General features: G+C 53.7%; 1 protein-coding gene across 2 annotated transcripts in view; it reads right to left on the bottom strand.

Annotated features, from left to right (window-relative positions):
• Positions 1 to 15415, bottom strand: part of TRPM5 (transient receptor potential cation channel subfamily M member 5) — a 52244-nt gene that overhangs the window by 3512 nt on the left and 33317 nt on the right. Inside the window, exons 15-26 of one of the 2 annotated variants that reach the window (XM_078601629.1) lie at positions 14911 to 15023; positions 11338 to 11433; positions 10551 to 10791; positions 9710 to 9828; positions 9349 to 9481; positions 7701 to 7875; positions 7105 to 7267; positions 5814 to 5995; positions 5547 to 5679; positions 3977 to 4049; positions 2677 to 2776; positions 2008 to 2067 (exon numbers count right to left, since the gene is read on the bottom strand). In XM_078601629.1, coding sequence (XP_078457755.1) covers positions 2045 to 2067; positions 2677 to 2776; positions 3977 to 4049; positions 5547 to 5679; positions 5814 to 5995; positions 7105 to 7267; positions 7701 to 7875; positions 9349 to 9481; positions 9710 to 9828; positions 10551 to 10791; positions 11338 to 11433; positions 14911 to 15023 — 1551 coding nt within the window. In that variant the 3' untranslated portion in view covers positions 2008 to 2044. The remainder of the gene's footprint in view (positions 1 to 2007; positions 2068 to 2676; positions 2777 to 3976; positions 4050 to 5546; positions 5680 to 5813; positions 5996 to 7104; positions 7268 to 7700; positions 7876 to 9348; positions 9482 to 9709; positions 9829 to 10550; positions 10792 to 11337; positions 11434 to 14910; positions 15024 to 15415) is intronic. The other variant, XM_078601630.1, reaches the window with a different exon arrangement.

Here is a 15415-nt window from a genome sequence, read left to right as displayed (position 1 = left end):
CTGCCAAGGAACGAGCAAGGGGGAAAGGTCAACGCGCGTGCGTGGATCCCAGCGTCGCCTTCCAAAAGCGCGCCCGTCCCTCGGAGTTGATCAAATCGGCGGAATTTACGGCACCTTTGCGCGACGCACAACGAGACGCCGCCGCTCGTAATGACGTCACGAAGAGGCAGCGAGTACGGCCTGTGACGTCGCCAGCCTCGGCCTGAGATGCTCATCCATTTGACGTTGGGGTTTTTTTTAATTGCCATATATTGGGCAACCCTTTTGAATCAATTTGGCCGGTTTTGGAAAGGCTAAGTGCCGAAGAGCAACACAAATATGAACGACAATGTAAATTATGTTGAACGTTTTTTTACGAGAGTTGCCATTACCCCACGTTACTAACAGAGAGAGACGGCGCAGAGAGATATTAGCGCTTTCAACAATAGCTGGAAAGCGTTCAAAACACACGGCATGTGGTCGTCCCCTCGACTACAGGCCACCTTCCACTGCAGCTCCACCCACATTAGGCCCTAGCGGAAAATAAGAATAATTCAGACTTTATCCGCAAATCTATCCCAACCGTGCCATCAGCATCGTGTGATAGGATGAAGAATTCAACCTCTCGCAGAGAGCGGTTGCAACCCTGCGTTTTAGACAACGCCCCTATGGGGATCTCTGAACTTCCAAGATTATTTTAAGCGACTTCTGGCTTGGACAATGGGCGGGGGGGGTAGTCATATTAGGCGCGTGCATAGTTTGTTGTCCTTCCCCCGCACCTCCGATTAGCACGCTTGGCTAAGTACGGTGCGAAAGCAGTTCAACATGCATACACACAGGACAAGATTTGACGCGATGGTTTTTTTCTTTTCTTGTGGAGCTACTCCGATTAGCCATCAACTCGCAACCCTTGAGAAGCCGGCTTAATCCACGGGGGTGGCTGAAACTCGAGACTCGAAAACTCGCGGTGGTCAACGGCGCCAACTCGGCGCCTTTCTGACCTCTGAGGCCACCATTGCCCGCCACCTCCGGGTAATCATTAATTGGAAATCTAATTTGGGAACGTTTGGCAAGAATCCAACAGATTTCACGTGGAACATTGCGGAATCTTTAACGGGCATGCAAATATATCCTCCCTCGCTCCGCCGCCATCGCGCTTCAACGAATTGTGTTCGTTCAAAGTCACGATTTGCTTGAAGGACCGATTCCCTTTCGTCTCGTTCGTGCCATCTCGTATGTCCGGTGAAGGTCTCCCCATGCCGTATTGGCCATGGGGGCTACTTCACCATACTTCACCGCGATGGTCAGTGCCGGTTGATGAAGGTGGTGGTGGGGGGGGGGGGTTGGGGCGGCACAGAAGTACAGTGCGATGAATTTTGCCGCATTGCCGAGCAGCAGCGACAGCCTGTAGCACCTGCGCTGTGCCCGCTGGTCACTCGGCCAATCGCTGTCCAGACTCAACCCTGTTTAACTCGTGACGTCTAACGAGATGGCTCGCATTCCAGCCGATTTGGTCATAGGGGGCAGTGACAAAATTTGCTTACGACGTGCATGTACCACGATCCATTCCTCGACGCACACAATGCAATGCGTGCATGTATCAGAGGTAGGAGGCGAGATGTTGACTTCCTCCACCTGGTATGCAGGAAGTCGTGGGTTCGATCCCGACCCGGACGCCTGCTGCTGTATATTTGGAGTTTGCGTGTCCCTCTCCCCGTGGTCTCGTGGATTTTTCTCCGGGTCCTCTGGTTTTTTCCCCTCCACATTCATAAGCAACGTGCATTTAGAGAATTTGGCTGCTATAAATTTGCAAGTGATAAGCCACTTCATTGAGCTATTATTTGTGGTAATTATCACACGCATGATGATTATGCATGCATGTACGTTCAACTTATTTCACACCATACGTAGCCAACTAGGCTAATCGGAGGTGTGATTAACATATTTGGGGCTGACAACGCGACCGACGTATGGAGCCCACCAGTCGCACGGTGCGGCGTGCGTTTGTGCTCGCAGGGTTCCACCCACGTTTTTGACGACGTCAGGCGCTGCCCCGTGGTGGTGGCTATGCGCGCTTGAGATCCAGCCCTTTGGAGACGAAACATTGGCGGATCACAATGGAGACGTGTGAAACTCGCCGAAACTGCGCGGTGGCCGGGGGGGGGTGTTAGTACAGCAACGCGCATTTTGTGGGGCCATCCGTACGGAACTTTCAGCGTTGTCCCCTCGATTCCCTCCCATACAAAGCCACGCCCCTATTCAGAAGGAATTGTTAAAAGCAGGACCACACCTCCTGCGAATGAGTCTAGAGAATCTGTGACGCTCTCCTGGGTAACATATGACTACTACTACTACTGCACTTGACCGAGCCAAGGACCGTAGCTCACTCCAGCCCAGCCGTCCACTCCCAACAGTCCATCCGTGCACAGCACAAGGACGATGTCTCCGTCTCAATATGGCCGCCGCCTACTGAACATCTAAAAAAAAAGAAAAGAGCTTCATAGCTCATAGAATTCCTCCAGTATGAACATATTCTGATCCTGATGGCACAGCCAGATGTGACGGGGGAGGGGGGCCAGGTGTAACGAGGCGAGCCGGCCAGACGCTGCCAAACCTCCGCTTTGTGTAATTCGGCGACCCGGCTCTGGCGCAAAGCGAGTGGCATTGGTTGTCGCACAAGCACAGCGATGGTCTCACCTGGACACACCGGCGGCACCATGGTCAAGTCTTTGTTCGTTTCCTTCTGGGCTTCGATGAGCCATGACAGCGCCTTGGCGCAGTATCTCATCTGCTCGTACTACGCGACGCCACGCACAAGAACAACAACAACACAAACCAACGATGGGCACAGCGGAGAATGTGTATACACGTTTCATGTCACGTCGGCCCGTCTTGATGCGCAAATTCCACTAAATTTGCGCACTTCAGTTGGCGGTCGACGGTCAAAGGTGGACTGTGACCCCCAATGGAATGGCACCACGCCCGTAGGACGTGGGTCAAACAAATCACTCGAAACATGCCGGTCTATGGCAGCAAGAGCAGTTTATGCGAACGCTGTCGCAAGAGGTCATACGTTTAGCGCCAATGGTCCCTCGCCGACTGTCCGTGGTGAATAAATTAATGAATATATATCAACAAAATGGTTGCCGGCTGACGACGTCACCCGCATCCCATGGCGTCATGCCGGCGCCGCCCCCCCCCCCTGCCCCCACCCCCCGTCTCGGATGTGGATCCCGCAGGAAATGCGACAGAGGAGAGGGATAGAGGAGGGAGATTGAAGCGAGGGAGATGGAATAGGGAGGAAGAGATGGAGGGGAACAGAGAGGAGAGGGGGGCGGGGAGAGAGTGAAAGGGGAGTCTGAAATGGAGAGATCGAAGCGAGAGAGCAAAAATGGAAAGAGGAGAGTGAGGGGAAAGTGCCAAGCAGTGGGAGGGAGGATTCGGGAGAGGCAGGAGAGAGAATGAGATGGGGTACGGAGAGGTAGGAATACGGGGAGTGAGGGTGAGAGCGAGAGAGAGAAACAGGGAGAGAGATAAGGGGGAGGGAAGTGCGTGAGGGAGGAGAGGAATAAAGAGAAAGGGAGGGATAGAAGAGAGGACAGAGGAACAGAGATTCAGAAAGAGACAGAGTGAGAAATCGAGATAAATTGGGATATATGGCCCAGAGAAGGCAAGAGAAATGTGGAGAGACAGGGCCCTATAAAAGATGAAAAAATATTCTGTCTGGCTGGGAGGGACGGACGGACGGTCGGTCGTTCATGTCAAAAGGATATTCGGGTTGCTAGCGTCTGTACAAGATGGGGAAAGCGCTCATTGTAATAGAGCGAAGTGACATTGCTGCTGGTGAGGCACAAGCGTTACCATGGCACCACCCTGCCCCCCCTTGCCGCCCCTTGACACTCGGCGAGAATTACACTGGGGGCAAACGAGCAAAACAAGTAACGGACGACGCAACAATTAATAAACGTTCACGCGAGCGCTCGACACACCCCCTCACCTGGGCGTCAAGGCTGTTGAGTCTCCGCTCCTGGACCTGGATGTCCTGTGCCAGCTTGAGCACCATGTCCAGCCTGCGGGCACGACACGCCACCCCGGCACGCTCAGTACAACACTCAGTACAACTCTCGCACTCTCCGTTGCGTTTTTTTTCTCATACATAAAGCGAGTGCCATATTGGTCAACCGTAAAACCTCAACGCGTTCGTCAATTAGGACTAACCCGGAAGGTTAACAAGATACCCTATACAATAGGCGACACGTGCTGGGAAATGGCCCTTCTGCATTGGGGAGAGATAAGATGTGAAAGCGTGGTCACGCCCGTGCGTGCGTGTGTGTGTTTGGAGGAGCGGCGGCTCAGTGGTTAGCGCACCGCGCTCGAACCCGGTGAGCCGGATTCCCGATCGCGAACAATACAGTGGCGAACATTTCATCTGGTCCCGAGTCTCCCCACGGTCAACTCAGCCTTAAATGAGTCCCTGGTGCAGTGTGTGAATATCATAATTAGGGAGATAAAGGCAGCCAGGTGCTCGCTTACAGCACTTGCTCCGAAAAAAAGTCTCCGAACGCTACACGGGGGATCATCTTTGTCATTTGACGTGCATGAGCTTGACACTTAAATTCCCTCAATTGTACTGCCACGTGACAAGCTCTTCGACAGCAAGGCACGTGAGGAGGTGGCACCACCTAGTGTCGATGAGTGGCAATTGAAGGGAACTCAGAAGTAGTTCTGTGACGTCGGCCTTCTATGGGCCATTTTACGACATGGGGAGACGTTACACTGAATTTAACACGTAGGCTTTCGCGACCAATATTATTCATAATATAGGTTTTTAGGTCAGATCGCGTTATTTATAAATGTGTCGTAACCCTCCACCACCCGACACGGCCAAATAGTAAAAAATGTGTCACGTTTTTCAAAGGACAGAATAATCCACTTCTTAAGCCCACCGGTGTGCTGAAGAGAGAATCAACAGCATTTTAAATTTGAGTAGTGCGACGTTTCGCTGATAGTTACAATCAGCTTCATCGGGTAAGAATGGTGAAGCTCTCCTGTTGCTTCTCTCTACGAGAGCTTCCGAGCGGTAATTTCTTCAAACTGACTCGTACCCAACGCTACGATCCGTATCTGTTTTTGGGTTATGGCCATGTTGGCAGTCGTGTTCGTGCCAAAACGTTTGTCATCAAGCCTCCGCAACATTTGCGGGGGGATCTGTGCCGTCCACAGAGATATTACTTGGCACGACGTGGCCACAGTCGTACAAATCGATGAGATTCGTGACCCGATAAATCTGCTCACCGGCCGCTTCGGACTTTTACGAGGAGCGAATTCAACGGCAATCGACACGCGACGACGTTGCGCCCCAACGCGGCTCCCGAGCCGCGTCGGGCAGCGACCCTCGGCAGAGCGAGTGGTGCGCCTCAAATCGGCCGTTCCTGTGCTCTGCGTCATTTCCTTCGTACCCCCTTGCCAACATCGCACGGGTGTGCACGGCTGGAATCTAACGGCGCCACCTTGCCACAACGCCGAGGGTCGGGGGGGGCTTGGGGGGGGGTCACGCCGAGCCTTACTTCTTCGACGTCCTCTTGAGGCGCTCCTCGCTGCAGTCGCGCTTACGAAGGATGGTGTCGGTCAGGTAGTTGACCTTCTGGATGCCCTCCCACACCATGAGTCGCTGGTCCACATCCTCCTGCAGCGACTGCACTGCATTCGGACGGCGCTCGGCATTAGCTCCGAGGAAGGGTAAAGGCGCGGCCCCGAAATTACTCGCTCGAGGAAGGGACCCCCTGCAAGCGAGCGTAATGACAGTGACGTTAACCGCGCCGTGGGTCACTCACTGAAGTGCTTGTGCTTCTCGGCAGTGGCTTTGAAGACGAACTTGCGCACGAGGTGCTTGATGTGGCTGATGATGATGAAGGGCGGCGCGAGGGAGGGCCGGTCGTGGTACTCCACGATCAGGTTGTACCTCTGGAAGCGCCAGATCTTGTCGCTGTTCCCCTGCACCTGCGAGAAGGTGTAACTGGGTCCCACAGCCAGGCAGAGGGAAGAGTCACGTGAATTCCAGGACTCAAGGAGGTGGGGGGGTCGGGGGCGAGAGTGGCGGCGCTGCAGTTAGCGCACAGCGCCATGAGCCCGGCAACCAGTTGGATTCCCGTCCACCGCCAACGCCGCCTGGTTTGAGCCCCACAAACTCGCACTATCATGGTGAAGTATGGTCAAATGACCCCCATGGCCGAAAACATCACGGGGTGTACTTCGTCTCCAGCAGTGGATTAACAAAAGGCTGTACGTACCATTTATATGTCACGTGCCGGAATATTAATGACAAAATTGGTGTCATTCGTGGCGCTGCCAGGAGGTGGCGATGCTGAGTGTTACCCCCCTCCAGGTTCTCGGGTTTCCTGCCACGTGATGCCACAAACACTCACTAATCGAATCGGCCAAACATCCCAATGCAGCGGGACCCTATTGAGAACGAGCCTTGGAGACACGGGTGACGCCATTCCCGGACAACTAATTGCCATTGCGATTGCCGTTTGAATTTCTGTTTTGAAATAAATGTAACCACGAAACAAGATTGTTAAAACAACACAATAAAATAAATGCATGTTTGTATCGAACTGCAATCACAAAACATAACGCAAGTTCATCAATCGATCATGGGTAGTTCCCCAGGGCCTCAGATGGCAAGAGGCCTCCGAAAGTGGCCCTGGTCGGCCTTATCTGGAATTTTTCCCTGGGCCTCCAAAACCCCTTGTGGCAGCCCTGGCAAATGTGGAAATGTCTATCAGGCAGTGACATTTGACCACCTGCATGTGAAATTGCAGTTGTTGCTCTGCATCTACATCGGACGTACGAAAGAGAAGAGGCAGTAACATGTTCCCGCGTGCCATGAGGTGACTCCAGGGATTCAGGTGGAGGGACATTAATCAGATCCCCGCACAACCCTTCACCCCCGCGCCACTCGTTCAATTGGAATGGTCCAACGTAAATACGAGGCACTCGGTTGGTGCGCAGCATTCGCAGCGGAAGAGTCCACGTGCAATGCGGGGCAGTGCGGGGGGGGGCGGAGGGGGTGGGGGTCGTGACCATCTCTGCTCCCACTACGGCTGAAGCCCTGGTGGTCACCTGAACATGGCGATGAGCAGATTGAGCAGCAGGACGTTGGTGACGAGCAGAAAGATGACGAGGAGGAGGATGACGATCCAGTTGGCGTAGGTGTTGGGGCACGCCGCGTTGCTCCCCATCATGCCTTCCATCGAGTCGTCCGTGCAGTTCAAGATCTTCACGGCTGATGAGCCAACGGATATCATCATCATCATCATCGTCGTCGTCATCATCAATCATGATAATATTCGAAATCATCATAATTTTGACTAATTATAGTGCAATGTTTAGGATGACCGTGATGACTGAAGTTGTTTACAATGATGATGACGGTGATGATGATGATGACAATGACGATGATGATAATGACGATGATGACGATGATGAAAATGATGATGATGACAATGACGATGATGATGACGATGACGACAATGATGACAATGATGACAATGACGATGATGATGACAATGATGACGACAATGACAATGATGATGATGACAATGATGACGACGATGACGACGATGATGACAACGACAACGACAATGACAACGATGTTGACGACGACGACGATATCGCGACGACGACATCGCACTCCCCGCCACCGCCAGAACACCGACCGTCCATCTCGTCGAGCGGGATCTGCCCGAAGATCTGCAGGTATGGGCGGTAGAGGACGCGGCGGAAGGTCCAGTCGAGGCGCGTGTCGTCGGGGTGCAGAAGGCCCTCGGTGGCCACGCCGTACGCGATCAGCCAGATGCCCAGGATGAAGAGGAAGAAAAACACGTCCTTGATCTGAGCACCGTGATGCCGAGCCGGAGAGAGGGAGGGAGTGAGAGGGAGTGAGAGAGAGTGAGGGGAGAGAGAGAGGGAGAGAGGGGAGTTAGTCGCATGGCAGGTAACGCATGGCAGTCAAACATTGAATAGTGGTGAGAGCAGAAAGAAAACGAGCGCAGTAATACGGCCATACGTGCAGCTCTACTGAGCCGGTGGTGTAGACAAGGCTGAGAGCATCGTACATGCAATGTGGTGGTCGAAAAGCCACACATGCAATGCATTATGGGAGGTGTACCTGCTGTTTGTAAGCACATATTCGCGTGTTGTTAAATCAAAGGGGGGGGGGGGGAAGATACCAGGAGAGCTGTCATCATCATCTGCCGCGATCTATCAACTGCTGAGTGAACGGTCTCCCCAAGCCATCGTCATCTCTCACGATCTCCACCTAGCTCCTGAAGCAATGGATCCTGTATGCAAGATCTCAGACGCTAAAGATTTTATTTTTGTTACCAGGTAAGGCCCACTGAGCTACGTAGCTCTTTTTCAGAAGTGACCTGGCCATCACAAACGATAGCTCAAGGAAGTGGCTTATCACGTGGACACTTACAGCAGCAGCTAAATACTCCCAATGCTAAGCAGCTCCGAGGCAGGATATTGCTTGCGTAGGTTTACCACTCTACACACACAGGTTGCCATAGGTGGCCGCGGGACTCCGCGGTGGGCAGCGATGGTTAGGCTGCGACTCTCTGCTCACACGCCACCAACGGCACTTATCAACGCGGTGAAGTATGGTCAAATAACCGCCCCGCCCCCCCTCCCCCGACCCGCAAGGTGTGGGGATGGGGAGGCCACCGTTCAGCGCTGGATTGACAAACGGACGACGCATGTCCGCGTTCAAACGTCGATTCTGGCGGAGAGGATTTGGATCTCGATTTGTGCGGCGGGGGGGGGGGGGGGTTGTGAGGCCGCTTGGTTCGAGGGTCATCAAATCACATCGCGAGCACATTTGTACGCACGCGCATGCGTGTGTTAAGTTTCCTTCGCACCGTACGTGGCCAACCGTGCTGATCGCGAGCACGTTCGGTATTTGCGCCACTCTCACTGCGCCAGGCTGTCGTCAAGGCGTGCTGTGGTTCACAGTCGAGTATAGTCCGCAGCGGTTTCACAGTAGGGGGCGATGTTAAATTAGTGTTTTATCCCAACTGAGTCATTCTGGGGACCGCTTTTTTATCTTCTTCAAAATTCGAACTGTGACGCCTTTCGCGAGCAAGGCCCGACGATTGATTACTTCTTCAAACGACGTCACGGCACCTCGAGCGTCCACTCGTGAGGTGCACGTCGCCGCATTCGTACGGTCATCAGCACGCCCACAGCGTTCACCAGGACGGCACGCTGGGGGAGCTCGAACCGCGAACCCCCCCCCCCCGGCAAAGGGCTGTCGCCCCGGTCGCGTCACCGCTGCGAGGTTCAGGGGGTCAAAGGGGACCTCACCATGCCCCCCACGATGATGATCTTGGGTCCCAGCTGCTTGTGAACGGCGAATATGTGGATGAGCCTCATGGCGAACACCATGTAGTCGAGGCAGAAGACGACTCGGCCATCGTTAAACCGGGACGGGAACATCCTGAGGCGACACACACACAGACACACGTGACACACAGACACGCGTGACACACTCTCACACGGATACGCGTGACACACACAGACACATGCAACACACACAGACACGCAAATACGCGTGACACACACGCTCGCGCAGACACGCGTCCTTGTCCTTTCCACGTAATCGCAATAGCCGCAATCGCCGTGTATGCGTGCAGCCGTAGACACGAGGGACACCGCGAAAGCTCACCGCAATATGAGGCCAAGGATGAAGAGGGAAATGGCGATGATGTCACACTTGTTCCAGAAGTCTTCGATGTACTGCTTGAGCGAGTGCACGAGCGAGATGTTGCCGACCTTGTGGAAGCTCTGCCGACGGGGAAAGAAACGCCGCGTGGTCAGCGTCTAACGCGCTTATCCTCGCTTCCTGTGTTGTTTGTTCGTTGGGACTTCCTGGCCCTCGTGCCGATGATGCTCGGCGAAGTCCCCAGCGAAACGTCGCTCGTCTAACTGCTTCTACAATTTGGCTGTGAGAATCGTTCCTCGACCCGCCGGGTGCGCTAGCCGGAAGGGTAACAATTGGCGCGCTGTTAAACGCCTGCACGCGTGGCAATTTTTATTAAACTAAACTATTTTTATTTTACCAGGTAAGGCCCACTGAGCTATGTGGCTCTTTTCAGAGGCGACCTGGCCACAAATGATAGCTCAACGAAGTGGCTTACCACGTGGAAGTTTATAGCAGCCAAATACTCTAAACGCTCGTTGATTCTAAATGTGGAGGGAAAAATGGAGGACCCGGAGAAAAATCGACGAACCCACGGGGAAAGAGACACGCAAACTCCAAATATACAGTAGGCGTCAGGGTCGGGATCGAAGCTACGACCTCCTGTACACCAGGTGAAGTAGTTAACATCTCCTAGCCTCTGTGGCCACGTCTGGTAGTGAAGGGGGTTGCGACAACACAAATCCGAACAAATATATTGCGGAAAAAAAAAATTCCGCGTCACTTTACGCTCGCGACACACAAAATGTAGTGCGCGCGCCCTCCCCCCCATTGGCTGGCCCCTCCCCCCCCCCCCCCCCCGACTCACCTGGCGTATCTCCTCGCACACGAGCGTGAAGACCCAGAAGTAGAGGAAGATCTCGGGCCCCCGCGGGCCTACGGGCGGGGGGCGGAAGTCGACGAGCAGCACGTACGCGAAGAGGAAGAGGAACATGAAGTAGGTGACGACGTTGCCGAGGAACACGATGATGGGCGCCCCCCAGAAGCGCGTCCAGCGGCGGCTGCAGGTGTAGTGCTCCCTCATCGACGTGGTCACTCCCTCGATGTCCCTGCGTGGGAAAACGACAAAGTCCGAGGGTTTAGAGAGCCATAGAGTGGGTGATGTGTGAGAGTGGGAGAGGCAGGTGTCGGGGTGGATGTGTGGCAGGGCCACTCACTTTAGTTTAGTGGACAGCGCTATGAACCCGGCGACCCGTGTACGATTCCCGCTCATGGCCAACACTGGTGATGGATGCCCGGACCGGTCATGGGCTTCCCCTTGGTCGACTCAGCCTCAAATGAGTACCTGGTGCGGTGTGTAAACATCGCCACTGGGGAGACAAATGCGGTCGGGCGTGGTGTTGGCCACCCACCCCCTCGTGTGCCGTGCCGGCCTTTAAAGGTGTTCGCTAACAGCACTTGCCCCAACAGCCTGGTCAGGCCATGCGGGGGAACTTGGTCTTTGGTGCGGGTGGGAGATGCGTGAGAGTAGGCAGGGCAGGTAATAGGGGCCGGTGGTGTGGGAGATGTGGGTGGGTGGGTGGGTGGGAGATGCGCGAGGGAGGGACAGGCAGCTGTATGGGCGGGTGGGTGGGTGGCAGGCAGGGCCCGCTCACTTTTCGTCCAGTTTCTGCAGCAGGCTCAGCATGGGGTTATCCCCGTCTGGGACGCTGTCCATCTCCAACGCCGACGGCTTCTGTATGCTGAGCTCGCTGCACTCCACACGGGGTCACGGGGGAGGTGGGTACGGTGGGTGCGGTGAGACGGCCATCGTCACACCGGTCCGTTGATGATCCGCCGTTAAAACTATAAACTAATTTTTATTTTAACAGGTAAGGCCCCACTGAGCTATGTAGCTCTTTTTCAGAAGTGACCTGGTCTTTCACAAATGATAGCCCAACGTAGCGGGCTTATGGTATGAAAATGTATCGTGCCAAAACATTCTTATCGTATGTTTCTAAATGGGGAGGACCCGGAGAAAGATTCACACAACCACATGGAGAGAGACATGCAAACTCCAAATATACAGGTGTCAGGGTGTGGATTGAACCCACAACCTCCTGTATACCAGGTGAGGTAGTTAACATCTTGCCACTGCTCGCTCACCGGAGGTCAGTCATCTCCATAGCGCTCTTACATTGCTACTACCACGGTTCCTTCACCCGTGTTGTGGACTCGGCCTAGCAGACTGTTTCATCTCATCCATCACACTGGTGTTCAACCACGATCACTGCAGGTGATAACTCGCTCACGCACCCAACCGCTCACTCACGCATCCCACTTACACACTCACCAACATTGCAGGTCACAACACTTATCTTTCTGCTTCTTCCCTCCCATTGTCATCTCTTTGTCCCCCCCCCCCCCCCAAAATCACTCACTTCCTTGTCCAATCAAGAAAGGTGTGAACTCTTATCATACTTTCAACTTTCACCGTGTTGCTTGTTGCTCGCCGCTAACCGTTTTGGGGACTTTGGGCTTGGGCCCAGCCGCTGTGTTTAGTGCCCGTGAGCTTCACCGTGCACGTACTTCTGCCCAATTAAAACAAACCACCAACGCGTGCAAGCACAGGGCAAATACAGGCCCGAGCTCGCAGTGGAGTTTCAACATTCCTACGAAAGGCGGACGAGTCTATCCAAAGGTCGAACACTGCGAACCTCTTGCATAGTGCTACCCATTTTAATGAGCCAGGATTGATGATGGGCTCGGCCGAGATTTTGAACTCACGGCCTTCTCGTCTCGAGCTATACGCTCAACCACCGTGCCGCCGAGACCGACCACAAGTGCCATCGGCCTCATCCACGATCTATCCACTGCTGGATGTAGACCTCCATGAGCCATTGGCGCCTCTCGCGATCTCGCGGTGCAAGGATCCACCTGGTACCTGCACACGAGCGGATTTAAATCGCTCCATCTCGTTCTCTCGGACGCACTCTCCTTCTATGCCGGCCGCTCAGCGGTTAGTCTCGACCGCCGGCCATCTTCACTCCGAGCAACGTGCCATGCCCAAGCGCGCTCGCTTTCCTCGACAGTCAACACGCGACGTCGCTAACTCGCGCAAGCTCTCCAATCCACGCCTTCGTCATTATGTCTCTCCCTCCATGTGAATTCTAAGCGTGCGCCTGCATTTCAGATGAACTTCTGCGGCCGTCTGGAACGCTCTTCCTTCTTATATTAGGAAAATCGTTTCTTTAGAACTGCTTTTTGTGTATAGTTTGTTGTCCTTCCCCCGAACCTCCGGTTAGCACGGTTGTCTACGAATTGTGTGAAAGACGTTCAACGTGCGGACGTACATATGTACATGATATGTGCCTCGGCGTGCAATTTTGATCGTCAGCTCCTTCGTCATCATGCTGCCGGTGACCTGCTCCGATTAAAGGCAACAGCGGAGCGTTATCGGCACCACTTCAAACACGCCGGACCCTGTAACCCCCCTGCCCCCCCGCAGCTCTGTGACAACGCCCCTGAAGGGGGGTGAGAGACTCACTCGGTGCGAAAGAAGTTCAACATACCAAGACAAAGATCCCCCGTATAGCCTTAACATACTGTTGGGGCAAGTGCTGTTTAGCGAGCCTACCTATAAAGGCCGGAACAGCACACGAGGGGGGTGGGTGGCCAGCACCACGCATACACACACACGCTGAACGAGACGCCCGGTCATGTCTGCAGACGTGCAAAAACATCCGCCCGTCCGTCCGCCCACCCGCTTGCCCGCCACCGAGAAACTCATCACATAATTGAGATTGATTTAAGAAGGGCGGAGATCTCAATGCGGGCACGGTCACACCCGGTCGTCGCCCAGCCACCCAAGCCGGAGGGAGCGACCCCGCAGGGTCCATGCCTCACGCTTCTAGATTTAACCCCCGGTAACAACGCCCACGCGACGCGTGTGCCCATGGCAACGCCGCCGCCGCCGCCACGCCCGGTTGCGTTCCTGCTGCTATACTTGGGCCAATAATCTTATTCTTCCCGTTCAATCGACCATCGCCTGCCGCTCTGGGGTGATGGGTTGGGTCCGGGTTGAAGTGGGTTTGAGTTGAATCAGCCTCATACGCACTTTTTTTTTTACGCCTTCCCCGGATTGTGTCCCGATTCTGTTATCGTCGTAACGTCGTGGTACAAAGAAGCAGATATCACAGAGCTACTTTGGACATCCCTTCTTCAAGTGACGTCTGGTCCACACCAAACTAGAGGGCAGCACTTTCCCACCAGCCCTGCTACTACAGAGTAATGGTTACCACGTGACAGTCAAACCAATATTTGTATCTCGCTTGCCTGGTACGCAGGAGTTCGTTGGTTCGATTCGGACCCTGATGATGCCTGTTGCATATTTGGAGTCTGCATGTTCTCTCTATCCATGGTCGCATGGAGTTTTGTCCAGATTGCTCTGGTTTTGTCTCCTTCCGCATTGAGAAACATGGGTTTAAATTATTTGGCTGCTGCTATAAATTTCCACATATGATCATTATGATGATATCAGCCACTCCGATGAGCTATCATGTGTGGCCAGGTCGACCGAGAACACGGCATAATCACGGACGGTTGAAACAGGGATTCAAACCCAGCATCTTAACGATACCGGCTCTGCGCCCTGCCTTGTGCACCACCAGGTCACCTCGACCTCACACTCAATACACACACAAAGCGCTTACCGCAAATGAAACACAATACCTCGCTGTTCTCTTTAAGGAGCATAAACCATCGCGCAAACTCCGCTCATCCTCGCAACGGCGGCTTTTGGCTAGCCATCGAACAACGACGGTTACCGCATCGCGCGATTTCAGATGCGCCTCTGCGGCCGTCTGGAATGTTTTTCCTTCTGATATTAGGGAGCCACTGGAGCTATGCTCTTTAAAATCTAGATTGAAAAATCAATTCTTTAAAACTTCTTTTTGTGTTCAGTTTGTTGTTTTTTCCCGGGCACACCTCCAATTAGCAAGGTTGGTTACGTACAGTGCGAAAGAAGTTCAACATACCAAGACAAAGGTCCCCTGTATAGCCTTAACAGACTGTTGGGGCAAGTGCTGTTAACGGGCACCTATGAAGGCCGGCATGGCACATGAGGGGGGTGGGTGGCCAGCACCACGCATACACACAAACACACACACGTGCTGAACGAGACGAATGTGACGTGAACCGCGACCCGTCGCTCGCGGATGGGGCGAGCGAGCTCGGTGAATTTGCAGCACCTAAACTCGATGAGGTTGCAGTAGAGCAGCGGAGGACAGAAGAACACGGCGAAAATCTTCCAGATGTCAGTCTCGTTGGACATGTCTCCCCACCAGATGTCGTTGAGGAGGTCCTAGAGGGCGGTGAAATGACAGGAAGCAAGGTATGATAAGAGGAAAAGAAACATCTTAACACGCAGATGCAAAGTTAAGGAAAAATAGCATCGCAGCCCATTGTAATCTCGTTCTGTAAACGATGAGAAAACCAATCGCGGCAGGAAACTTCACGCAAGAGGAAACTGATTTTACAGCAGACACAATGGTGTGCTACTCGCAATCAGCAGGAAGGCGTGACTCCCATCATGCCTTGGTATATCTCTCATGCATGCAAGGCATGACATGCAAGGCATCACCAGCATGCTTTGTGGTCACATGACTTGCATGCGTGTCAAATAACGACACTGTGTTACAATTTTCTCTTAGCATGTTCAAAGCCTTGTCTAAGCCACCAACTCAATAGAGCTGA

Source organism: Lampetra planeri, chromosome 16 (assembly GCF_965212315.1).
Source record: "Lampetra planeri chromosome 16, kcLamPlan1.2.h2, whole genome shotgun sequence".
Lineage (NCBI taxonomy): Eukaryota > Metazoa > Chordata > Hyperoartia > Petromyzontiformes > Petromyzontidae > Lampetra > Lampetra planeri.
Note: the sequence above shows the minus strand (reverse complement) of the source record. Positions and strands in the feature narration are given on the sequence as shown.